Below are 27,385 nucleotides of genomic sequence, written 5' to 3' on the forward strand. Positions count from 1 at the left end.
AGAAGGAGACATTTTTGTTTTTGCAGACCCAGAGAGAGACTTGGTTAGAAAAATATGATTTGATCTTGTGATGTTCATTATGTGAATTATAGACCGCATGTTTTGTCCTGTTCGTTGTCCATCAGAGTTCTCTTTCTGCTGTGAAAGTTCGGATAGCTAATTCTGAATGAAACCATCATTTAAAAACTGCACTTTGTTTTTACTTGCCTTACCCTTGTCTAATGTTAAAATTTCTTTAATGACCTGAAACATTTAAGTGTGACAACGATGAAAAAACTGGAGTCTGGATTATTTTGTAACCATGTGTCAGCTACATACAACAGGTGGTTGTTGTCTGTTTGTCAGGCTCTTTCACACAGGGCACTCGCAACCTGTGATCCCTGCTGAATTCCTCTTTCCAAGAATCTTAGGAAAATAAAATCCTCCCATCCAAGAGTTTTAGTGATAGCAACAGGTTTTTGCTTCCCTCCCCTCCCATCTACTGCACCATTACTCCACAGTTAGTAGCTCTTTCTTTGACAAGGTCAGGGCCAGTGGAGAGGGACTGCGGGCATGGATGAGGCTCCTGATTGCAGGTTTGAGGAAAAACTGCCATTACAAATCATGTAAGAAGCTACAGCATGTTACTAATATATACTGGAAAGATGCCTCTGCCAGTAAATATGCTCACTAACTCACCTCCCATATCCTCCTATCATTTAGGCAGTCATGTTTGATCTGTGTTACTGACCACTGCTGAAAAATTCAGCTCTGAGAGCTCAAATAGAGTTCATAATTATGTAAGTTCAAGAGTTTATTCTGAAGACAAGGTGCAAGAAACACATCCTTGCTTTTACCATGAAAGTGTGTGCAAATGTCATGATATTGAGGAGTCACAAAATGATGATGACGCCTGCAGCATTCCTGTCAGTGGCCATCCCTAAGCAGACAGGAAAGTATAAAACAGGCTCGGGTACTAGATTAAGAATGTAGGTATGCACTTGTTTTCATGGAACGAGGAAATCTTAACCATTTATAGATGAAACCAAACAGAGACCAACTTGTTCCCACCGACACAGAGGGCGTCTATATTAAAAAAAGATCAGTGGACTGTCATTGTGCTCAGTTTCCTCAGAATATGTCATTTCCTTTCCTTCTTCAACGCATAACAGTGTTTCTTATGGTGGAAAGGACACCATGTCTCCCAGCATACTGCCTCTAATGGTTTCCAAATCGTGGCTTGTCTTTTTTTTCTTTTCGATGCACGTGTTTCTCCATGTTCATCCCTCCCAGCACTAAACATATAAGTGATCTGTTAAAAGTGAGCATGTGTGTTCAGTTTCTAATGTCATCCTGGTTCTCGAGGCATTCAAAACCATAAAATGGATTCTTTATAACCCCAACTAGCTTGCACAACTGCTTACACCTTTATTTGATCACACTGTGATTACACTTGTGCTCATGTTCCTCGGTTATAAAGCCAAGTCTTGGGAATTACTTCAAACGCTTTGCGGTCCTAACTTATTTCCTCATTACTAAAATTTAGGGTACTTATTTGCCAATTTTATTACCATTCTCATGACTGGAAATGAAAAAAAAAATCCACTAATGACGCAAAAGAACAATGAGGACTTTTGGAAGCACGCCGTCTCCGCTCTCAGAAAAGCCCTGAAATTAGCATATTTAGTCTAACCCAGAATCTCTTTCATTCTTTGAGTCTCTCTCACGCTCTCTCTGTCTCTCATGTCTGTCTGAACTTTAACTTTATTGTTTCCCTTTTGCATTGCTTTCATCTTCTGTTTTTATCTTAAAAGATAGCATCTAAAACCTCCATTCTATCTGAAGCCGCCAGATGGCGATAGTTATGGTTGGAAGAAGACTTTTGCTCCAAGGGTAAACGGTTTTCTGATGCGACTTAACACTTTCCTGCTGAGTTCATGGGCTCAGTTATTCATTTTGGGTCATACTGAATTAAATATTAAGTCGGTTTTTATAAATTTAGTCAACAAGTTTTAAAATATGAGGATTATGTGAGGTATAAAACACACACACAGCATGCAGTTTCACAAACACGTCCTGGTTTGGCAAATACGATGGCGTACAAACGTTACCGAAGTGAGGCTTTGGCATTTGTTTAGTCCTGTGATGAAATCTGAGATTCAATTTTTATTTTCTTAAAACTAGAACACAAACAACACTGATGTCACAGGAGAAGTTGGACAAAAAATGATTCTGCTCCACTAACGCATCATGTTGACGCAAATGGCCGCCATTTCTCTGTTAACAACCATTGTCCAATCGCGACAGCTGTGTGAAATCGCAGCCAAAGCAGACAGCTGCACAGGATGACTCGGACCCATTCAGTGAAGCGCTCTTCTCCATGACTTGCCTCAGGGGGACGTTTTCGGAAGAAATGTTTTTGGAACGAGATGCAGGAGGGAGAAACAGATCTGAGGGGGCCTACCTACGTTAGTTTCTAGTATGTTCATAGACAAGTGCAACAACTGGGGTGAAGCAAAAACCTCTGCAACATTTTGGATGTGTTACAATATGCACAAAACAAAAACAAGGACAACGTAAAATGCCTGTGTTCTTGGAAGTGGAGTCTAGTTTCCTCTGGCTTAGAGACCGCTTGTCTTTGGCGAATGTTTGTGTAGTTCATCTCTCGCAGACCAGGATGTCTGATCTGTGATATTTTTTCTTGTTTTTACAGTCGAAGCACAAACTATGCCAAGGAAGGAAAACAACTCACTGTCTTAGCACTTACAGCAGCACTGGACAATGACAGTTTTTTCCTTCGCTCCTGGTTGGCACAGTAAATCAGTGAAAGACAGGAGGAAGCCAAAGTGGTCTGCTGATCGTCAGACTTATGAATCCTTCAGACGCGGAATGTGGAAGTTCCCACTCTGGCTTCTTACAGGCTTTCCTGCATCCACAGCAAAGGTCAGACCGACTGTAAAGCTGGTCTGGTAAATTCTTAGTGGATGCCAAAGTCAAGTTGCATGAAATTCCTGTTGTCAGGTCCTGTTGTCATCTCCCTCAGGAGGTGTTCTTTCTCGCAAGGGGGAGGTTTTACAAGTCTGGATTTTCAGTAAATGGTCTTCACCACATTAGAGAGCTAAGCTGGGACGTTTATGGATCCTACGAGCAGTCTTCGGAAGAACAGAGAAACAAAAGGAAGCTGGCCAGTTAATCATCTGGAAAGTTCGTCTTTGAAATGCACAAAAATCCGAAATGTCTTTTGAGTATTTAAAAATGCGTTCATGGGCAGGATGGTGTTCAGGGAGAACTTTAACAGGGGGGTAAATGAACATTTATGAACTTGAACACACTTGTGTCGCTATGATGGATGTGGGTGAACAGAGCCCAGGACAGAGATTTGAGTGCACATCTGTGGTTAGGTGAAGGAGACAAAAACACTTAACTGAGATGGGGAAATACTGTGGTTTTGTTAGTAAAATGATCTCAGGTCACAGTTCTCAACCAACAGATCCTTGTTTGAGGATCTCCGGATGAGCTCAGTATGTAACTAAGATTTTAGAGGAATATATGTTGATTCCTCTCTAAGCTTGTGGAAGCTCAGATAACCCATGAAGCATATCTTTACATCCCACTTAATCCAACTGCTTTATTATTAAAAAAAACTTTTTTGCAGAACAAATGAAATCACGTCTCTTTCAACACCCAAATATGTGTTTTCGTTTGCTGTGGAAAGTAGACGCTGGTTTTTTCAAAGCACTGATATTTTAAGAAGGTAAAGCCCCTGGTGTAATAATCAGAAAGCCATCTGATGATTTGTGCAGCATGTGTCAGAAGCAAAAACAGCATTTAGTCATGCAGAAACCCCTGACACGCTCTGAGCGTGTTATCTCAATGTGTTTAGTCTATGTCTGTCTCTCTGATTTAAAACCCTCTCTCATTTTTCTCTTTTGCTCTCCCTCACTTCAGACACTTCTTCTTCCTCTCTGACCTTTTCTTTCACAGAGGTTAATGATGTGAAATTCAACTCTTAGACTAGAAGAAAGGGTGATAAATATGTCAAACTAATGACTTACAGCAGTGCGATCCTCCATACGGTGAAATAGTCTTAATAGACTGATTATCTGATATGTTAACTTTGCATTGTTGTGACACTTTGATTCCCCACAACATGACTAGAAGGCTATGATCGGGCATGACACTGATGTTGAGTTGAGCTGGAAACAGTGACCACCTCACATGACACAAGGGTTATTACCCCATCGTGGCTGCTGTGCATCCACAGCACCCAAATATCAGGCTAACCTGATATTTATTCAAAGTTGAATTGATGCTTGTGGTCCAATTAAAGGGAACTTGCTGGGGGTTCATTTACAGCCCTGATTTTCACAGGATTCATAGGTTAGAGAAAATCATATTTATTTTATACTGGCCCCTATGCAGCCTGTCAGTTCATCGTTTCCTGAGACTTAAATACACCATCATGTGTGATCATGGCCTTAAATGGTATTCCAGATTGAAAAGCAGCTGGTAGAGCTGGTTAACACTGAAAATAAAAAGGGAAAAGACAGAGACAGAGAGGGAGGGAGAGAGCGGTCTTTGCAGAGCTACTTGGAACAGTAGTTAATGTAGGAAACTTACCCTGGCACCCTTCTCTGGGAAACATTTACAGCCTCCGCTGCAGTCTCTTCCACCACAGGGGACATTGTGCTTCTTCCCACCCTGCAAAAAAACAAAACACACAAAAAAAAGCCCACATTACATATTGTGCACTTCAGGAGTGACTATCTGTGTTTGTGTACGCTGCTGATCACGCCAGCACCTCTGTTATATCAGCACGGATGACTGTGTATACTACTGTCTGCACAGTTGTGTATCTAAGTGTTTTCTGCAGAAAGGGTATTTTGGAAATGGCTCGAATGAGTCACAGAGGACATTCATTCATAATGGATGGTCGTCTGTTTATGAGAAAAAAAAAAGAAGGAGAAGAAGCTGGGTCCAGCCACAGACGGGAACAATCTGCCCTTAGATGTCTGCATACCAACCAAGCCACCCACCATCACAGGCTCATCTGTCCTAGACATGACACAAGCACAACACAGACCAGAAGAAAGAAAGTGAAAGTAGCCACTCCCCAGCTTTGCCAACCCACAGGTCAGAGGTGGCAAGACCCTAAGCTAACTGAGAAAGCTTGAGGCATTAATCAAGTCAGAGCTGAGGCTGATACAACTTCACATTTATCTTGTGCTTTGAATAAAATCCCCATTCACGGTCTAATTCGAGCACATATTGCCTCTGAAGCAGAAACATTTGAACTCCCGACAAAACCATGAACACAACATAACATGTACAGAACCACACCTCAAGCCTCGATACCTCAAAACGTGGACTTTAAAAAAATCTGCTCAATTTGAGATCACTAATTCAGCTGCTCTTTTTATATATTTTCAAGTTCATTTGTGATGCCTTAAAGCACCCAGCACTGCTTCCATTGAACTGTATGATATGAATAGAGCAGTTTAAAACGTTCCATTAAACTTCTACCCAGCAAGGCCGAGAGTAAAACAAATCAAACCAACACAGAAGGCTTGGTTGCTGTATTAACTCCAAGGTAGCAATGTTTAGGGAACTAGGGTAAAAGGCCATTCAGTGGCATTTTAGTAGCACATACAGATGTTACAGAAACTGCCATGTAGCTGATGTATTTCATGACGTCTCACACTCCCTACCTACGTCCTCCACCCACACACCCATACCATAGCCTGCTTAAGCCTCAAATGCCTCAATATCCCCCCTCTCTGTCGTAAAAAAAAAAATCTAAATGAGGACTTTATGCCCACAATGGCAACAAAGTGGCAGATAAAGAATCAGAATGATTCTCCTCCTTAGTTTGACAGCCGATCCCAGCAGCCCTATTTACAAAGGCCACATTGAGACCTTGTTCATGCACAAAGACCTTCTTTTACCATAGAGGCATCGTCCTTTATTGGTCCCCTATCTCCAACAAAAAGACCCTCTTCCTCTCCCTTATGGAATGCACAAGGCTGCATTTCTTTGTTAACAATCAGTGGATCTGAGGAGTTCCTTTCAAACCACTGTTTGATGCCTCAATGGATTTAATTTAGCCTGCATGTGGTGTCAGACTCCAGCAAACTGCATGCTTTCCTTATGCCCCACATTTCATCTGATTATTTGAAACGCAGTATATCCACATCAATCAATCCCATGCAGAGGGATTACCTGTATGACAGGAATTTTTTTTTTTAATTTTAGGAAAAGAGACATGAAAAAGGAAGGTGATTTCAATCAGAATAAGGATGTAACAGAGTCATGGAATGACCTTTCTCCACATTAGGGTGGAAGTCCAAAAGCACAGACAATAGATTGCGTCATCTCCAGATAGACTCACAAAGGAATGGGTCCCATATAGGCAATTACACATTGTGGAGCAATGCACTATCAATTCAACCTTAGGTTACAGGCTCAAAATAGCTGATGGCCGTTTCAGCAGAGGACAATAGGATTGCGCTACAGTATCCTGTTTTCTCCACCCACAGTCACAATAACCCGCAGTTTGTCAAATCACCTTTTCCATAGCTTTTGCACGCCTTGGAAACTGAGTTCATGATAATGTGCAGGTGCATTTGTTTGTATCCGTTCAATCCCACTCGAAATAGTGGAACAATAACTCATCATATCAAAAAATACTGAGACATGCTTGTCTCAAATTATATTAAGAAAAAAACAAATGCAACATACTTTCACTAAACCAGTAAGTTGATAGCAACGCTATCCCAAAGTGTGTTTGGGCTCACTGTGTTTGGACACAGCCAAGCTGTCTCTAGACTTGCCTCTAAAAGTCATGTGCTTCCAAAATAACTGTGGTGTAGTTCATTTGTTTTTCGAAAAGCATAAAAGAAGAAGTGCAAAGCATTAATTTGTTGTAGATTTAAGTAATATTTAAAATCTACTACTCCTACTGCTGATGGACATGGGATCTCTTTTAAGAAGCAATCGACAGAATATAGTAGCACAAATAGTAACATATGAAGACAAAAACCAACAATTCCCTATTTACCATATGAAATGTTGCACTAGATCACACCATATCAGAAAAGTAACGGATAAATCCAGACCACCATGCAGCATGGCCTACGCATGGAGAGAAATGATCTGCCGTTCCATCACCTTGAATTAATGAGCAATCAAATCTGATAAGCACATTAATACATATTAGTGTCGCATGAGTTCTTTGATGTTACCAAATAATGTCATCCCAGTGTCGTAAATGGTAAAAAAAAGAAAAAAAGGTAAATGGCCTGTATTTGTATAGCGCTTTACTAGTCCCTATGGACCCAAAACACTACATTCAGTCATTCACCCATTCACACACACATTCACACACTGGGGATGGCAAGCTAAATTGTAGCCACAGCTGCCCTGGGGCGCACTGAGACAGTAAGAAAGACAAATTCAATTCTGATATATTTTACAGCAACAATTTACTTCAAGCAACAGTCACCTCAATGGGGTTTATGTTGTTTGGCATAGACCCAACAGTATTAGAAAGAAACCCCCCAAATTACACGACCCCGTATGATCAAGCAGTTGGTGACAGTGGGAAGGAAAAACTCCCTTTTAACAGGAAGAAACCTTTGGCAAAACCAGGCTCAGGGAGCAGCAGCCAGCCACTGTGACTGGTTGGGGGTGAGGGGAGGAAGAAGCAAGGAAAGGTAAGAATTTTTCAAAGCAAATCAGATATCAGATATTGGATCTACACATGATGTGTTGCTGAATTGTGTTTTGCAAAACACAATTCGAGTTACAGTAATGAACTATGTTGGACTGGTGCAGAGCAGCTGGTGGTGTTCATGGCCATTTTAGGTGGCATCAAGGGTAGCAGACCTCGAGGTAAATTTAAGATGATAAAGTTGGTTAGATTCACAAACTTCCTTGTCGATCTTTTTACAATTGCTTTATTGTGCCTAGGGTTTGTTGCGGAAATTTTGCTTATCTTGTATAATTCAGCTCCACAAAGACCAGTGAGCATCAGAGCGCAGATCAGCTCATCAGAGTCTGCACACAAAGAAAAACTGACTGGTTTTTGTTATAAGTAACTCCTTTACTGTAATCATAAGTCTCACACCCAGGCATGATAAGCAAGAATGAAACAGAAACAGCTCTGCACATTCAAAGAGCAAATGTCTCTCATTAAAGAACACATCAATTTTATTCCTTTTTTCAATTCACAAAATGCTTTCAGAGTACAGATGAAAACCTCTTCCCATGCCTTTGTTATGAGTGCTGTCACACAACAGCACATATGACATGAAACAATTCCCGTGAGCCACAGCTGTTCCTTGAGACCCGGTTTACTTTGATTGGTGATCCGCGGCTTCTCGTTTATGACTGCAGTCATGATCATCTTTTATGTTCTGTGAACTGCTTTCAGTGGTCTGCTCAGCTTCACAATTACAATCACGTGTGTAAATGTAAACAGTGGTTCCGCAAAAAAGGACGCCCTCTTAAGATATAAATGAAGTTCTGCATTTGTTTATAACACTCAGACCACACACGATTGAAAAAACAAAAGGTTCTGTCTGACCGAGTAGTAACAGACAGTTTTCCACTCCTGGTCCTTTGTCTCTATGTGCCAAACAGAGCCCGACATTTTAACGTGACATACAATTAAGAGATCTTTCATCAGAAGTAAATGATCAATTTGTGCTTAAAGAAACACATTTAGTAAAAGCCACTTGCCTGGTGTCCTGAATTACCAACACTCAGTACCTTAAACCAAATTTATAAGAATAAATAAATCCATATAACTTGAATCAGTCTGGAGCCATTGATGGCTTATTTTCATATGTAGATCAAGTTTCAGTGAACAGAGCTTTAGGGGTGAACATGCAAAGCTGCTGTGTTCATAAAAATATTTTTTTCTCTGACGAAATTTGTAGTTCTTGTTGCCTCCCTCTTCTTTATGGAGACTGCAGAATTGCATCACTCTAATTGTGCACCAACTCCTTCAAAATATGTGAAATTAGTGAAACTGAACCAGCTGGGTCAACATCACCCTATCATGCTCATGTTTTTCTCTCATACTTTGGCTTGGATTATTACATACACAGTATTTTCAGAGGTATTTTCATTATTTTAGCCTATTTTCAGAGGCTCAAAATCAACTGGATAGTTGACCGATGAGCAGTTTCATGGCCAGGTGAAGAGCTGAATCTGATTGTTTCCTGTTCCCTCATTATTTCTTAACAAATGAAGCAGGTGAAGGACCTGGAGATGATTCCAAGAGCTGGACTTTCATTATATCAGGTTTTTACTGGAATTTTGAAAAGGTCCAAAAATATATAAGATCCAAAAACAGCCAATATAATACTTTTGTCAAACATCTAGGAAATAAAGCTGAAAGTTTGCACTTCGGTCTCATTTTTAGTGATTTAAAATCCACTGTTGTGGTGTGTAGAGGTCAAATTTAAAAAATAAGTCATTCTCCAAACCTAAACAACCTAAACTATAGGTAACTATAGTTTAGGTTGTTTAAGACGACACTACAGGTTTAAGACGACACTACAGTGGTGGGTCTTATCACCAACAGTGATGAGACGGCTTACAGGGAGGAGGTCAGCGCCCTGACCCACTGGTGTCAAGACAACCATCTCACCCTCAACGTCGCAAAGACAAAGGAGTTGATAGTGGACTTCCGGAGGTGCAGAGAAGTACACACCCCCATCACCATCAACGGCGCTGCTGTGGAGAGAGTGAGCAGCTTCCGGTTCCTTGGTGTACACCTGGCTGAGGATCTTACGTGGTCAGTACACACAAACAAAACAGTGAAGAAGGCGCAGCAGCGCCTCTTCTTTCTCAGGAGACTGAAAAGATTCGGCATGAGCCCCCGCATCCTCAGGACCTTCTATCACTGTGCCATTGAGAGCATCCTCACTGGATGCATCACCACCTGGTATGGCAACAGCACCGCCTACAACTGCAAAGCTCTCCAGCGAGTAGTGCGGTGCTCTGAACGGATAATTGGAGGTGAGCTTCCCTCCCTCCAAGACATCTACAGGAAGCGGTGCCTGAGGAAAGCGGGGAGGATCATCAAGGACTCCAGTCACCCCAGCCATAAACTGTTCAGACTGCTTCCATCAGGAAGGAGGTTCTGCAGCATCCGGTCCCGAACCAGCAGACTGAGAGACAGCTTCTTCCATCAGGCCATCAGACTGCTGAACACGTCATAGACACCTCAGCTTCACTACTGGAACTTCAACATTATGCACTCCATACTGTATATAAATGCCACTTGTTTTGCACATATTCAACTCTGTATATTTTATATATTTTATTATTATTATTATTATTATTATTTTATTTTATTTTTTTACTATTTAATTTGTAAAAATGTGTATACACACACACACACACACACACACACACACACACACACACACACACACGTAGGAAAATATTTAGTATACACATCCAGAAATGCATACACTATTATATATTGTACATATATTTATTAGTTTCAGGTTGGCCATTCTTGTATTTTGCTCGTTTGTGTTGTTGTGTTTGCACATCTCTGTTGCTTGTGGGGCTCGCACACAAGAATTTCACTCGCATGTGCTGTGCCAGTGTGCCTGCACATGTGATGTGACAATAAAAAGTGATTTGATTTGATTTGATTTGTAATGTCTATGCGGCTTTTACACATAGTCACTGCACTTAATATGTTGTTGCATTTCTACAGCACCACACTGTGGTCCGCCAGCAATTCAAATGTCGTTTACATGCATGTCTGTCCTGAAAAATACAAAGTACTCTGCTTAGTAAAAACTCTGAAGACCGAAGATTAGTGTCATCCATTCACTAGTGTTGAATAATTACCATGAGTGGTTTTTGGAGAACATTACTACAACAAACTTGATCTTTGTAGAAAAGTTCACTTCATTTTACCCCAGACATTACTGTGAAAGTTGGATATGATTAGCATATGAATTCTTGGGTTGAGCAGAAGATTAGGAAGAAAAATGATGAAATCTCTTCTATGTCCTTATAAAATTTGATGTTAATGCCATTCTGAAGTAGAAAACAAGATTTTTGATAACTGGTTTAGTTGTTTAATTAATATTGAACTGTAGTACAGAGAAGGTGAGATAGTGTAATGTGCCGACCCTCTTGCCAAACTTAAAAATTGCTATGGTCAAAAAGTCAAATTGCATCATTTAGTTAGACAACTTTTAATAACTGCAATTAATTGCATTAACTGAATCTAACAGATTTCTATTTGTGAGCATTTCCTCTCATCTTGTTCACTTGTGTCGACTACAAAACAATCAAATCCTGTGTAATCAGTCAACACACTTTTTTCTAAACCACTTATCATCCTGTACTTTATAAAGAAAGCAATCAAAAGTCATCACAAATTCCCAAGAACAAACCAGATGCTTTAAAAGTCATGCTTTCCTGAAAACCATCTGTCCAAATCTCGTAATTCAATGAACTGTAACAGTAAGTAATAAAATCAGTTATCGAAAACGTCGCTGATTAATTGGTGAATCTTTTAGCTTCCAGCAAGTCACGCTGCACCACAATCTCACAGCTGAATCAGATGTGTTGTTGGTTGGTTTGTGGGCAGCTTGACTCACCACAGTCTCGGTTTTTCCCCTGTTCCGTATATGTTAGTTTTACCACAGACAAAACCGCTTCTTAGCACTTCCTGTGAACGCCAGACGCAGCCAAAATCAACAAAGAAACTCAGGCGGGAGGACAGGATGATGACAAGACAAAAAAAGATGAAGGAAAATACAGACAAAACAAACTGAAGGCGAACTATAAATAAATATGCAGAGAAATAATGTCGGACTTAGGCTGAAATTAGAGACGCATTCTTATCATTTTGGCCTCCAACCTGCAGCACTAAAGAAACCACAAAGATCAGGGGTTGATTTGTGGTATTTTAAAGCAATCAGCAGTCCACGTGACTGATGCAATGAAACGCAATGGACTACTAAGCTCTATAACCTTGAGACAATTTAATGTGCCCCCAAAACAGAAGGAAACAGAGAAATTCAAGTCGAGATAATCTTTTAAACATAAGTTAGTGCAGATAAGTGCATGAGGCAAGCATCAGCGGATTCCAAGAAATGCAGCATGAAGGCAGACGTGAGTGTGCACAGCTGGACATTCCACTTCTCCCTTGCATATTTTCCAGTGAAACATGCAAACAGAGTATTAATAGGAAAAAAAACATGAATAAAAATACGGTGAGAGATGTTGCCTGACTAGAGCAAAAGTGATAAAGCAGAAATTCTTCTAAAACATACTTTTTACACTAAAGGGTTTTTAGCACTCTTGCTTATTAGATCGCAACTATTTCATTAAAATATCTAAACATCAACCAGTCACCACTGATGGCACAGGAAGATTTTGGGTAATAAAACAGCAAACTCCCTTTGAGCTGGTTTCTCTGTATCAGAGGTATCAGATGATCAGAGGTCACAGCCTGCTGCAGGATGAGCCTTTGATCTTTGGCCTTGGGCTGGTGTTAACACACTATGAGGAAAACTGAGGACAGAGGTATAAAATATGGCTGCTGTGATCACAATAATGAAGAGTCAACAGAAACTAAATCCTCCCAAAAGGGCCATAAGTGTTTTTTTTGTGGGATGTTTAACACAGGCTTTGCTTATTCTTAATATTAAGGATTTGACCTTTCCACTTTGACCTTAGCCAAGGAGCCAGATGCCCGATCCCACTACTGAACTTTGTAGATGCTACACTCCTGTAATTACTGTCTGCTTTGTTAGATATTCAAACAGATGCCTTAACTGCCACAGATATGACTGATATCTCAGCGTCTGGGAAAATACACTGATGCTCACGATAGTTTTTCAGTATAAAAAGAAAAACAGATCAAATAACATCCTGAGCATTGTGAAATTTCCTTAGCAGATAAGATGAAGATCACACATTAAAGCATGTTCCAGCTGCTTATGTTCATTCTTTAAGAGTTTGTATGCAGATCTTTCAGTTTGCTCAAAATAAGCAGTGCATCATGGTGCTAAGTGCTTATTTTAAGTGCTTATTTTCCCTCATGCACCTAAATTTACAGAATTCACTTCTACCACTGGACATGAGAATAAAGAGGACTATCATCACCAGCAACAGTGCAAAGTGGGGAAGGTGGAGTCAATCTGCAAGATGAGCAATTAACTGGTGGCTTATTCTTTTATTTATTAATTACAAGTACTTGTCTATTTTGCAGAAAACGTAGTTCAATCTCTACTTTGAGTGCTTTAAACACATTCAAAGGTCTGGCTTTATTAAGGTATCATCTCAAACAAGTAATTCAGAATAACTGTTCACTGTTAAGATAAAAAAAAAGAATTAATAAAATATAGTATATTTTGTAATCTAGTGTTTGACGTTGGTGTAGACAAGACTGGTTCAGACCATCCTAAACATTAAACAACAGCTATAGCCAGCCATCTCTGACCAGTGCCTTCATGGCATATTACAAACATGTTGTATATATTTGAATTCCAATAAAGTGCGTGGCTACAAGAATGCTGTAATATCATTATTACACGTAGAGATTAGATATAATATGTGTGACCTAGGAAAGAGCACATCTATAGAAATGCATCTGTTTTCACTACTTTCATGCTTCTGCGCTCCCTCCTGTGTGTCTGTGTGTATACATTTGTACAGTGTCTAATCGCTCACTGTTACGATTCCTCAAGGTTGCAGCTGCCATTCATCACACTAATGATGGTGACGTTAAAGAGAAAGCTCAAGCCCGTGAACTTGAAACACCTGGCCATAAGTTCACATGAATCTGTGATGGAAAGATGCTGCGTGAAATGCCTTGATGCATATTTGTACTATATCAGTGCTTGCTGTGATACTCCCTTTGCCAGCAGAGAACCATCTCAGTGACGGATTCTCTGGAAGCACACAAACTGGAGTCGACCTTTAAATGAAGAGCAGAGCCCGACTGATATACATATGATACCATATATCGGCTGAAGAATTTTTTTTTTCATTTCAGACACATGAAACACAACAGATTTTCCTAACGTTTGTGATGAGTATTTATTCATGATTCCTTCCGAAGATAACTTTTTAAATTTAGTTTATCGGCTGTTATAAATGTCAATACCAGCATATCGACAAATCATATCAGTTGATATCAGAGCTCAAATCAAGCGGTAACTTAAAAGGAGACTTAAAAGAGGACAAAAAGTTGTGTTAAGGACATGTTATGGAATCTTGTTTACAAAATTTTAGGTTTTATTTCAAAATTGCAACTTAAAAGCACAAAATTTGTATCTATTTCAATCCAAAATCTTTGCTTATGACTGGCAAAAAACATTTTTTCTTCAACTAAATTAAAATTTTGTAGTCATTTCATCGTGCCCAGAGTTTTGGTAAATACTTGCATTATTAATGAGTGTAACATAGGTTGCTGATACATAGAAATGTTTTGCTAACCACTGAAGTAAATGAAACAATAACTTGTTCATTCATTCTTTAAGTTGAATTGCAGTCTCTTTGGTTATTTCACAATCTCTGTAGACAGATATCTGTGTATGAATATGTAAAGTTTAGCAAAGATCAGGATTTTTTTGCCTTCTGTTTGTGTATCTGTCAAATATCCACTGAGCAGTCATGTGTGAGCAGACTTTGGTTGCATGCAGGTAAACGTGTGGAGACCAAACGGAGGATACAGTGCAGCGAGAGTAAAAGAACAAATATTCAAATATTCGGTGGTCTATCATCTGGTGACAATTTAAGCTTTTATTTGTTTTTGTTTTTTAAATTAATCTGCTTTTATAAACAAAGCATGGCACACAAAAAGGAATGTTTTCATCAGATATCCGCTATCTGGATATCCTCAGCTGTAATCTCCAAAGACCTTAGTTATAACTTAACTTTTCATGTCAAGGTCAAAAGTAACCATCCAATTTTAGCAGTCTACCACATTAAATGGTCAAAGTGTAAAGAGTAGCATTAAACATCAGCACGCTAGCATTGTCATAAGGATTTTAATAGCATGCTAATAATAGTTGTCAGGCAAAGCTCCAACCTTACTGAACCACGAGACTGGCTCTAGACTTTAAGTCATGTTAAAAGTAATTTAGATGAAGAGTACGGTAGCACAGCATTTGTTTATATTCAGCCTTTTCTTGTTATTTCATCAGCACACTAATCCAAACACTGTAAAACTATTTAAAATCAAAATACTTCTGTTAGTGCTCAGTCTCTTAAAGATTTCACATGTGGATTCTTCTGTGGAGTTTAAACCTCCAGAAGTGCTTAAAACACTATCAGTGTGGGCCGATTCCATCTGGCTAATGCTACGGCCTGTTGAGAGAAGCTGAACAATATCTTGATTCACTGCCACGCTGTTTGAAGCCTCCCTGTAGTGTCAGTGAATCCAGGACAACAAAAGAAAGAATTTGGGTGAAGACATTTGTGATTCACTGGATAAAAAGAGAAAAGACACATCTCCAAAATAACGCCCGTGGCTGTGAATGGGAAGGTCTAAACATAAAAAAATCTGAAGTGGGCTCAAACATAAAAATGAAAACCAAAGACCAAAACATGCTGGCTGGTGCTGCTGTCTGGCTGTGTGACTCCTATGTGCTGTACTGTTCATGAGTCTGTAAAATTCTAAATGAGCTTAATCTCTGTTTAAATGAACAATACAGAAACTTTCCTCTCTATTTTTTCTTCAGTCAGGCTGTTCTATTTTACCACAGTGCAGTTTTAACCAAAGATCTGATGGCTTAAAAAGTAAGGCAACATGTCAGCAGGGCGAGTTTATACAGCCAGTGCAGCTTTGTCTTCCGGCAATAGTCCAGCACTGAACAAAATCAAATAATCAGATTTGAACTGTAACACAAACACATATACATACATCACATCCAGAAACAGGAAAATCAAAACATCAAACATCACCATGTTTCTTTTGGCATAGTGATAACATTGGCATGTCTTGATATAACACTAAATGTCCCAAAAGAACAATTATGCCCCAGTCACTGTTTCTTTCCTCTTCAATAAACACTACAACTTGTATACATTATCGCATCTCTATAACTAACTGTGCTTCCTGTTCCGTCACCAACTTCCTGCAGCAGAGCTAAATTCCCCCGTGTGCACTCACAAACCCCCAGAGGACATGTACATCTACAGAACAGGAAAAATTAAAAGAAAATAGGAACATTTTAACACCATAGATCTGTGAGAGCAATGAGCAAAAAGAAAGATAGGACAAACACTGAGAAGAAATAAAAGAGACAAGCAGTAGTAGTCTAGTACAACAGGTATAGCACAACAATACATTTAAAACTGAATAGCAACTTTGTCAAAAACTTGTTAAAACTGAGGTCTTTTGATAGAAGGCCTCAAATGGCACCAGCTAAAAGACAGAGCCAACATAATCAAAGGAAGGGCAAGTCAGCAAGTTCATCTGGCTACAGAAAATCCAGATCCTATTTCAGAATCAGAATCTGCCATCACCAGCTCCTTATGCGAGCCACATCTGGAACCTAAAACAGCAACTGTTTTACCTGGATTTCACCAATCGCTGGAATGTCAGTTACACAAGAGAAGAAGAGAGAATAATTGCACTTGATGGAATCAGTATATAACTAATAAATGTGTGACTGATTGATTTTAGAAGCATGCTACACAAATGGAAATTCAAGTAGTGCAACAGTGAAAATGACATGCAGGGGCAGAGGGACAGATCACTCAGCAGAGAACAGGATGTGAAGGAGAACATGAACTGAAGCAGGGGGACCTGAAAGCAGCAGGACAAACTCCCACTATGAGGCTGGGATCCAGTGTAAACACAGCTCTGGTTTCTGCTCCATGCTTGACAAACTGGGACCTTCCCCCTCCTTAACTGGTCTTGGGTCAAATGCAGGCTTAACTCCATTTCCCAGTGGGCCACTCTCCTAATCAGAGCTTCCTGCTACATACTGAGCTAAATCAACCTGGGATTATTCCAATTTCTGTTCTGGACCTCAGGGCTTACAGGTCAGGCTTTCAGACTTTGGTGTGTTGATACTTGTGCTGCTCATCAAATGACATCAATGACAGACATCCAGATGGGGAGATCCATGCAGCAGCGTCATCGCTCGAGAGGATTGAGAGTAGCAGGGTTTGTTTTCTTCTAGTTCTTTTTATGAGGAGACCAGAACCAGACTTAGTGTTAGGATGAAGGACAGAGGAGGTAAAGTGAGGAATAAAAAAGCCAAACAGAGTGTAGTCACGCTGAATAAAATGATAACTATACATTTAACAGATTACATGTACAACATTTAAGCAGAGAAGAATCTTTGTTAATAAGTAAAAGGGTAAGAAATTATAAGAATTTTAAAGGAAACAAAAATGCAAGTATCAAACTGCATTGCATTACAGTATATTCATAAGTTTCTGAGACATGTCATGCACTGGTACAACCTTAGTGGTTTCACTAAGAGAAAAGTGAGATGATCACTAAAATTATCAAGGTTCATTTTCTGGGAATTATGCATATCTGAGCCAAATTACACGGCAATAATATCCCAAAAAAAGAAGAAGAAGAAGAAGAAGAAAAAAAAACACAGACAGGGCATTGGAGAGACAGACAAAATTGGACATGGTCATGTTATCACAAAGCGCATTAACTTTGCTAACATTCTTCCCATGACATGAAGTAATGAAGTCTAATCAATTACTGCACAGCTGGGATGGAAATTAATTGTCTATGACTTCCTGCCAGAAGACAAAACACAACAGTGAGATCAGAGGCTGGAGATGCCTGAGATCATAGTTAGATACCACCTGCAAGATTTGATCAAACCTACACTTCAGTGCTTTACCCCCCCACCCCCCTCCAAAAAACCCATATATCAAATCTAAGAGTACAGCTCATTGTCAGCTCGTTGAGTAGCACTACTTCTACAAAGAGGAAACAGATGACTGTCACAGTTCTGGGTCGGTTCGACCCAGCATTTTGAGTTTCTGATGTTTTGGTTTATTTTTGCACTATGGGCTGCCCTTTGATACTCTTGTGCTTTGATTGTTATTGGAATTCTAGGTTTCTGTTTATTCGTGTTTAAGGATTTGTTGCCTCATGTATAGTTTGGGTTCCATGCGTTATTTTCTGTCTGCCTCTCAGTGTTGAGTCTGTGTGTGATGGTTTCTGGTTTCCTGTTTTACTTTGAAAGTTCATGTCTCATGTCAGTGTGTTCAGTTTTACCTCTCCCCTTTCTCGTTAGCCTGATTTCTCCCAGCTGTGTCTCCCTCTTGTTGCCCATTCCCTGATTACTCCCCTGTGTATAAAAGCCCTGTGTTTTCCTGTGCTCCCTGTTGTGTTGTACCTTCAACTTGCTGTGTGTTCATGATTTCCAGTTCTCCAGCACCTCAGTTTAGAGTTTTGTTTTGCTTTTCTGAGTCTTATTTTATGTAGAAGTTTGTCCAGCAATAAAGCTGTGTTTTCAGTTTAAATCTCGTCTCCAAAGAGTCCTGCATTTTGGGTCCACCACTCCTGCCTGCCTGCCACACAGCCAACCATGACAGACGACAAATGTAGGAGGAGGGCACAAGGGGGTGGGAGATGAAATGTGAAGAAGATAAGCTCTGAGAGGAAGAGCGAGGACAAACTGCCTGGCAAGGGTCCCTTTCAGAGATGGATGAAGAGAGGAGACAGAAGACAAGGGAGATGAAAACCAGGAGCTGGATGAGGCTATAAAAGGAAGTTAGGGACAGAGTTATACTGAGAGGATGAATTCTGGGAGGACGAAGGCTTTAGAATTCCTTCAGCACAGCCTGATTGGACCCCTGTGCCCCTCAATTAATCACTGCAAGATGGAGTAAGGGGCAAAGGACAGGGAAGATATATGCACAGTGTATAGGGACTTTCCAGAGACCACATCCAAACTGAATTGATATCCAAACATTTTCTTATGGTACCGCTTCCTCTGTGGCATAATCTTATACAGACAGTATTATTACTGGGCCAAATTTTAGAATATACTTCCACAGTAAATATATTGGAGGCATCTGGAGATACAGAATAAACCATTTGTGAATGCTACTGTAGATCTGTGAGAAAATCTGACGAATACAGAACGACAGCGAGTTTGTGTTCGAGTCTGCACTGTAGTGTACACGAGTCGGGTTTGTCTTCACGCTGTCACGCATGACTGGGATGAAAATGAAGCATGACTGGTGATTATCCATGTAATCAAACCACTGGTATCCCTATGTAGCGTGGCTTGTATATTGAACTTCTTCGTCATTTAAACGTCTAAATAATCAAACACACACATAATTTAAAAATTTGTTGTGCCAACAAAAGCATCGAAGGTCGGTATAAGACAACCTTTATATGCATATGTATACTTAGTAAACAAGTAATTTAAGTCATTTCACATTTTCCCACAGTTTAGTGCCCTTAGTTTTTATTAAGAGAGGTCTGGAAAGTCAGTGAAGCAGCATGGATCGGTGTTCAAAACTGAAATCACCACATGAATATTTCAGAAAAAAACATCATTTTTTTCGGCCTACTTTACAAACAAACTGTGATTTAAGTGTGTTTAAAGAGTGAGAGAATTCCTTGGATTGGGAATTTGTTTCAAAACTCTCACAGTAGTTTATTAACCATAAAGTAATCTTCACACTACTAACTCAGACTCCTCTTCTGTTTTGCCTGATGCGTAATGTAAAGCATGAACAGGACAGAATTTATGCTGCGAATATGTTTTTTATAAACTCTGGAGTCCCGAAACTATGTGGGGTCCAGCAGGGCCGTAAAGAAACTCTGACATATTCAGCTCCACCCGGCTTGCTTTTCCTGTTTAGAGCTTCTCTGGATCATCTATTTTCTCTTCGCTCGATTCTGAACTGAAAAAAACTTTAGTCTCACACATTCACACACTCCTGCCAACGAGAGATAGCAAACTGTCTGACTAATTTAAGACATGTTCCACCGCCCCACAAGCATCTCCTTCATACTTATTCACTGTCCTTGTAATCGTCTACCACTCTGCTCTCCTGTTTACGAAGGAAAGCTGAACACCAGTGGTGCAAGCAGCCAAGCGCACCAGAGCTTTCCTCATGCTTACAATGCACAAATGCAAAGGCTAATAAAACAATCACCAACATAAAGCCACATTTTTGTAAGGCCAACTTCAGAGGAAACAATACTTAAGCAAACAAAAGACCCACGTACTCTGCATCCACTCACATGTGAGCACACACGCACATGTCTGCCTATCAACACGAACCCAACACCATACAAAGGCAAGGAGGTCACGAGATGTGGAAACCACTTGTCACCTCTGCTTCAATCTTTCTTGGCACATGAGACAAACACACACACACACACACACACACACACACACACACACACACACACACACACACACACACAAACAGCTGTGACAGGGAAGCCCCACACATGGACTTCTCATCTGAGACTGTGGCTTCCTGCTTCCAGCACAATGGGCTCTTCCCCTGATTGTTACAGCCGGGCACCTTCTATGTCAAAGCTGCTATTTTGGCAGTGGATGTGTTAGCCATATTTTCAAACCCTTATCACAGGCAGACATCTTCTCCTGGCCCGGACACCCACCTTCCTCTCCCGTGAAACAATCCCACTTGAGAGGTCAGTCACGTGTCCGCATTTCAGTCACGTGGCAGTCATTTATAGCAAGCTTAAAACCTTTCCTTGACTGTCATGGCTGTATAAGTATAAGTGAAAAAGAGGGGGTAATTGGAAAAGCAGATGGTACTGCTGGGCTTCCAGGTACCGCAGCAGTGTGGGGCCAAAGATGTCTCCTACACAGTCACACATCCTCTGCCAGCATCAGCCCCCGAATTCCATCACATGTTGAAATATATACTCAAACACCCTGGAATGAAACCCTCTCAAAGGGACGTATTTGAAACATCCTGTTAACATTACTCTCTCAAGAGCCTTCCTTCTTCCACCAGCAGATCTGGTTAAAAAAAAATTGTGCGCAATATTTATCTGCATGTAAGAAGCCTGGGCTGTAGCAGTGACTGCCCGCGCAATTCTTTTTTTTTGCACTCATAAGTGTGGAAGTTAAATTTTCCCACCAAAGGATGTGACCTCCATGTCCAGTTCATGAAAATAATAATAATAATAATAATAATGGATTGGATTTATATAGCGCTTTTCAAGGCACCCAAAGCGCTTTACAATGCCACTATTCATTCACTCGCACTTATAAAATAGAAACTGTCCCTGTGCAAGGTGAGAGGACATGTGTTGTCCAAAGATATTTAAAATGAGATTAGATGCAATAAAATGCAATAAATGCACAGGCATGCATCAGTCTCTCCAAATGGGCTATTTTGATAATTATTGTGCCAGTGTTTTGAAGTTTCCCTTTCAAGGTCATCTCCAGGTGCAGCTCTGGACAACTTCCAAATCACTCCACAGAAGTCCTGTTTTTGTCCACTTGCTTGAGACCTCAAACTAATGCAGGGAGGTAATATGAACTTTTGTGTCAAACTGACTGATCATCTCTTTGTGGATCACAGTGATAATGAGTGGATATTCAGTGGCTAGGCCCGAAGGTGGCCATCAGACCAAGAGTAAGACCTCCAGCGTGCTGGAGCCAGCATTGTTTTTGACATGAATATGTCACAGTGGTGACCTACTGTACTCTATCTTCTAGAGCAGGGATGTCAAACTCATTTTACATCATCGCTCATGTATAGCTCACTTTGTACGTGGAGTGAACCAATGAAATTCCCCTTTCTGTCAGTCTAAAGAAGTTTATCTACAAATTTAATCCTTGAGATATCTTAAAACAAGAAAAGGTTTAATTTCAATATTAAATCTCAGTTTTTCTGTATGATGAAGAAATGCTGCTGCAGTAAAAAAAAGAAATCAGTCAGGATGACTCTTTGGGACTACATTGTAAGAAATAAACTTACTGCAGACCCATAGTTAAAACAAAACAAGAATACAGTTTTTTTTATAGTGGATATTTTAAATTAATTCCTTCAGTGTAGTATGAATGGCTGGGCTGTATAAAGGTCCAAACTTTATGAGATTCTTCACATTTTTCCTAAATCATCCTCTGGGCCAAATTGGAGTCTTTTCCAGGCTGATTCTGGCCTCTGGGCCTTATGTTTGACACCACTGTTCTAGAGGCATCTGAGGGACAACGTTGTGTTCGAACATCTTGAACTGTGGTCACCAGAAGCCAGATTAGGCTCCCTGCAACTTTTTTCTCTTCCACAAAGTGAATTAAATTTGAAATGTCTGAAGACACTGGAGATGCAGGACTTCCAAGGAGAAATATAAAAGCAAAAGCTGTACAAAAACAGTGCAGGGTGGATTAAGGCGACTACCTTGGAGGGGCCTTTAGGCTTTGTGTTCACACACTGATGTTAGGTAACCTAAATCTATGGATCTTGAAGAAGCACTTACTGAGTAATAAAAAAAAAACTCAACAAAAAATATGAAATGTGATTTTAAAAAAATTGAACAGTGTCCCCTAAAACTCAAAAACCTTAACTTGGGTGATCCCTCTTTCACGATCTCCTTCTCAGACATGTCCAGACAACCTCCAGCACAGATGCTATTTTTAGATCACTTCCACTTGACCTACATGTGCTCGCTGTTTTGCCTGACATTCACTGTAATGTCCTGAGGCATCTGGGGGAGAACATTCAGCAGAAACAGTCTGAATTCGGGTGCCTTTTCAAGATTCTCTTCCCTGCCACTTGGTATATTTCGAAAGTGAATGAGTGGAAGGATCATTGGTTTGACACACTGAAGGAGATACAGCGTGCGCTACAGAGCCACAAGTACACAGGAGAATAACAGGACTTCTGTGGAATGATCTATAAATAGCAGCTGTTCTGGAAACTGTGCAGAGGTGCATGAGTAGGAGATCTTGAACAAGTGGTCAAATTTAGATCAGGCAAGGTTTTTGATTTTTCAAGGGCCAACATTTTTGATTAAACCTTATATTGATGAATAAGAACTGTTCGCTCGCTGCAAGCTTGCAGTTTCTCATTACAGCGCGTCATGTAGCTGGAGTCGAGTGTTTTAACCAATGCATGAAACTATGCATTTTTAGACATAAGTTGCAAAGGCCGCCGTTTTCTTTGTGAGTATTTATTACACGCGTACTGCGGGGAAAAGCCTGTTCTAACGTTTGAGTCTAAGGTTTATTTTTTAGCACCTGGCGGCTCTTTTTTTAAATTCTCATCCGTAAATAATCTGCTCTTTCACGTGATTCAGTTTATTTTGAAAAGTCTCAACAGGATCTTGAGCTTTATTGTGAAAGGTTTATGTGGAACATAAACAAGCGGACATGCGATGCTGTTACTGTCGTTGTTGCTAACAACGATGCATAAAAACAGGCACTTGTCTGTCTGTAGTGTGGTTATACAAAATATAAGAGAAAGAGAGAACTTTAAAAAATTAATATAGCCACTACAGTGACCATCAAAACGATGAAAAAATATTGCCGTAAACAGTTTATTTTGCGACACCACAAAGCAAACGATAGCGTAAAATGAAACAGACGTTTTTATATCGTCATCCGATATATATCGTTATATCGAACAGCCCTAAGACAGATTGTGAAATAATGCACTTCAATTGCATGGAAAGGTAAGAATGATTTGCAGCAGTGACTTTCAGAATGTATGCTTTTATCATCATGGCAAATTAGATCACGCCCACGTTCCTCTATCAGGGAGCTAACACAACACCACTGACTATAACGTTTGCTGGTTTAGCATACCTTTGCCTTTAGTCACACCACAACTTAAGGAAATCTGCTTATTTGCAAGCAGAAAAACACAAAAACTCTGGGAATAGCAAACGAAATCTCATGTACCAAAGTTTTAACAGGCTGGGGAATTCCAAGTGCAAACGTAACATGGAGACAGATGGTGGGAATCAGTTGTACAATGATTTTGTTTAAAGGAGTGAAATAGTCCCGAGGGTGCGATTTTCATATAATATTAAACAGAAACATATTTTTCCAGATCTAGCTGGGATTTGGGGAATTCTGTGTCAAATGGAAAACATCATAGTGACATGTAGTTGGTAACCGTTTCCCCTAAACCTCGAAAGATGTGAAATATCTTCAAACACCTCATTACCTACAAGCTATAGCTACTGACAGTGACTCCTTACTATGTTTTCAAAAACTTCTGTAATGTTTGAAGATGGAAATATTTCGCCTCAAAAAAATGTTTATTGCAAACTGTTTATCCAGTTTACTCGTCTGCAAAGAAAACATGGATATCGTCAAACTAAAATTAGCCGGCTGCAGCCCAGCATCCCTGCCTCGGAGAAAAAGCCTGACAATACACAGAGGAGCTGAGCCGTGTCACACGCTTCTAATCAAGCCCTGACCAAATCTGATAAAAGCGAAAGACAACGGGACCTTTTCATCACTCGATAAAATAACCTTTTATCTGAGTGCCTTGAGTTTGATATTAAAAAACTCAGAGAGCCGCCAAACATCTGATATCATGCGCCAGCTGAAGTCAAAAGAAACACACAGACACACACGCGTACCGAACGCTTACACAAACAGTGTGCACATGGACTCAGCATCCCAATGGTGCACTGTAAAAAAAAAAAAAAGAAAGTTGCAAAACGTTTTAAAAAGGTTTTTAAAAAGGCCAAATTAACCAACAATGAAAGTTTTTTAAATGTACTCTGCAAAGTGATGATTTGGTGCTTTTTATAACAGTTGCATTTAAGATTAAGTTAAGAAAATGTGATTTGTTAAATTGTTGTGTATCTTATTCCAGAAGCTAATCAGGGACAGCTTGCTCTCACTGGGAGTCGAACCCACGCTCTGATCTTTGAAAATGAACTCACCAACCACCTTTATCGTCTAAACACATTCACTTTGTCTCAGCTCCCAGCTCAACAGCTCTAGTTCCAGATAAATGCAGTGCAAACACAATGTGCAAAACTCACAAGCGTAAAAAAATTCAACTTTTAATTTGGGTTTTTAAACAATGAAAGAAAAAATAAAGCAGACCCCGCAAGGTCTGGAGAAAGAAAAGTAATATGTGTTATTGTGGAGTCTTCGCCCCTTGAGGCAACTGTTGTTGTGATTTTTTTATAGGCTATACTTTGGCTCTGGAAAATCTGGGTGATGGTGTTCACTCGTAGGCGGGTTAAAGTGTGAAGATGCTTCCTTGCCCGTGTCAGCAGCCAGGTGCAGATCAGATTTGCACGTCTACATTTAGGAGTAGGACAGTAAGAATGATAGTTCCTTTCTTCGATCTCAAATTCTGGACTAAACATGGAAGTCCACGGAGGATCCACAGAATGGGGCCCCACTGACCAAAGAATAAAAGTGCAGATGCTGACATTCATGTCATGTCCAACGTCAAGACCTCACACACGCAGAAATTATGAAGCAGTGTTTAAAACTTTACCACAGAACCACAAGCATAATTTTAAAAAGTGCTTCCTGCACCACTGAGTTTCATAGGCTTAAGATAAAATGACAGCTCTTAGGAAGTTGCTCTGCTTATAGTTAAACCTGATGAAACTTTATATTTGTTTTAGACAACTCAAAGCAGAGGCTGAGGTTTGTGGCTTTTACCCCAGATTTCGTAATAGCAGAGCAGCATTAGGAAGGGATCCCTTTACAGTCACTATTTACCTGAGGAATAATCTGGTAGTAGAGCTGACTGTACACTGACTGCAGGTTTGGGAGTTTTCATGCCCCTCTGTGTGCATGATCTTATTGGGCCATAGCAGATTCAGACACTTGGAATAGTAGTAGTAGTAGTAATAGCCTTGTGAAAAAGCTCTGGCTTTTTAATTTTTCATAGTTTAAGCCTTTTAATGTATAACATGTAGATCCACTATGATTAAAATGTGCTGTATAGCATTTATCATTAAAGTAATGAATCTGTTATGGGCTGCAGTGGTGGTGGTGATGGTGTATTCTTGATTAATTAAAAAGAAATGGACACAAAGTGACACATTTAAACCCATAAAGCTCATACTCAGCATCATCCTGCTTGCAGAGGTCATGGCCCCACTTCTCAATCCGGGGTCAAGAAAAGCATACCATATGCCCATATTTTAATCCTATTCCTGTTTATTTGTTTTGCAAGAGCCAAAAATGTGGCTGTCCCAATTTAAACTTTTAAAATTGCGACACCAGTAATCCCACTGAAAATGCTCTTTGCCAAGATCCCTCCTACCGGAGAAACCCTCTGGTGCTGACACGCCCATTGTTCACACACCGAGGTCTGCGCGTTTCTGCTGCTTCAGACAGCAACTTCCAAGTCGAGAGACGCAATCAGCATGACGCTTATGCTTTAATTCTACAGATTGCACATGTCAAGTGAACTCTCATAATCAGAAATGAAAAGATCGCGTTAAATTTAAACTTACTGCGTGCACTTCTGAGGAGAGGATGGCAACGACGAGGCACAGAAGCAGCAGCCTGTTCACAATAATAATTTAAAAATTAATAAAAAATAAAAAACGCGTAAAAATCCTGATCAATGAATCATGTGGTAATCATGTGCTGCCTTCACGCTGTGCTTACCTCAGGTTTTTCTGTCCTCTCCCGTGTTGTTCTTGCATGGTCCCCACTCACGCGGACCGCAAACTCAAGTCCCACACAGTTTCACGTGAACACGCTTTACAGCATGACTGTCCGACCTGAGGCACAGCGGAGACGCACGACGTTAATAACTCTGGTTAATCACGAGTGCATACATATGAGACTTTCTGTGTCAATATTCATTCATTTTTAGCACTTTCACACTCAGTTCCAGTTTCGTAAAATGCACTACTTACGGTCACTCCGGTCTCTGTGCGATGGTTAGACGAAGGAAAAAAGTTGGGTATCACGAGATGCCCAGGTTCCCCGTTTGAAAAGTTTAAGATCAGCTTTATGTTCCACGAAAACCTCCTCAAATATTCTTGCAAAAGCACAAATGTGTGCCGACTAGTCCCTCTGCTTACCGAAAAGAGTCGGAGTGTTTGTAAAAGCAAGGTGGAAACCCTTTGCATGAGCGAGGGTGGTCGTTTTGGGTGGGGGGTGTGGTGCATCACAAACAAGACCAAGTTACACTGATCAGATCCTCATAACGCTTCGGACAAAGATGCAGCAAAACGTGCTGTCCGTGTGCTGCCGATAAACTTTGAATTACCTGGAGGAAGAAGGCTGCTTTTGTTGGCACTCTGCACAACTTTTGCGCACAAAGCTTCCAACGGCGCACAGCCACGATGCTGTTACCGTCCGGCTCGCTCTTAATGCTGGCGGCTCTCTACTTGTGTGTGGATCTGACAGAAGCTGAGGTGAGTGGAGGGAAAGTCTCCAACATTATTTTTGGTGAATGCACAGATTCTGTATCGTTTCTGTCTGATTAA

General features: G+C 40.3%; 2 protein-coding genes across 6 annotated transcripts in view; one reads left to right on the forward strand and one right to left on the reverse strand.

Moving 5' to 3' along the window:
* The window catches only part of col4a2 (collagen, type IV, alpha 2), a 78,241-nt gene that overhangs the window by 35,955 nt on the left and 14,901 nt on the right, over positions 1 to 27,385 (reverse strand). For 2 of the 4 annotated variants that reach the window (XM_085250498.1, XM_085250496.1), the window contains exons 1-4: positions 26,810 to 27,055; positions 26,556 to 26,671; positions 26,399 to 26,450; positions 4,600 to 4,680 (exon numbers count right to left, since the gene is read on the reverse strand). In XM_085250498.1, the coding sequence (XP_085106624.1) occupies positions 4,600 to 4,680; positions 26,399 to 26,450; positions 26,556 to 26,593 (171 nt within the window). In that variant the 5' untranslated portion in view covers positions 26,594 to 26,671; positions 26,810 to 27,055. Of the gene's footprint in view, positions 1 to 4,599; positions 4,681 to 6,112; positions 6,119 to 10,445; positions 10,563 to 26,398; positions 26,451 to 26,555; positions 26,672 to 26,809; positions 27,056 to 27,385 lie in introns of those variants that run through there. The other 2 variants (XM_085250497.1, XM_085250499.1) reach the window with 2 other exon arrangements.
* col4a1 (collagen, type IV, alpha 1) overlaps positions 27,083 to 27,385 on the forward strand; it is a 53,900-nt gene continuing 53,597 nt past the window's right edge. For both annotated transcript variants that reach the window (XM_085250500.1, XM_085250501.1), the window contains exon 1: positions 27,083 to 27,313. In XM_085250500.1, coding sequence (XP_085106626.1) covers positions 27,242 to 27,313 — 72 coding nt within the window. In that variant the 5' untranslated portion in view covers positions 27,083 to 27,241. The remainder of the gene's footprint in view (positions 27,314 to 27,385) is intronic.

The sequence above is a fragment of the Mchenga conophoros genome, linkage group LG16 (genome assembly GCF_057382185.1).
Source record: "Mchenga conophoros isolate Kocher_MC1m ecotype Shallow Benthic linkage group LG16, M_conophoros_male_GT1.1, whole genome shotgun sequence".
In the NCBI taxonomy this organism is placed as follows: domain Eukaryota; kingdom Metazoa; phylum Chordata; class Actinopteri; order Cichliformes; family Cichlidae; genus Mchenga; species Mchenga conophoros.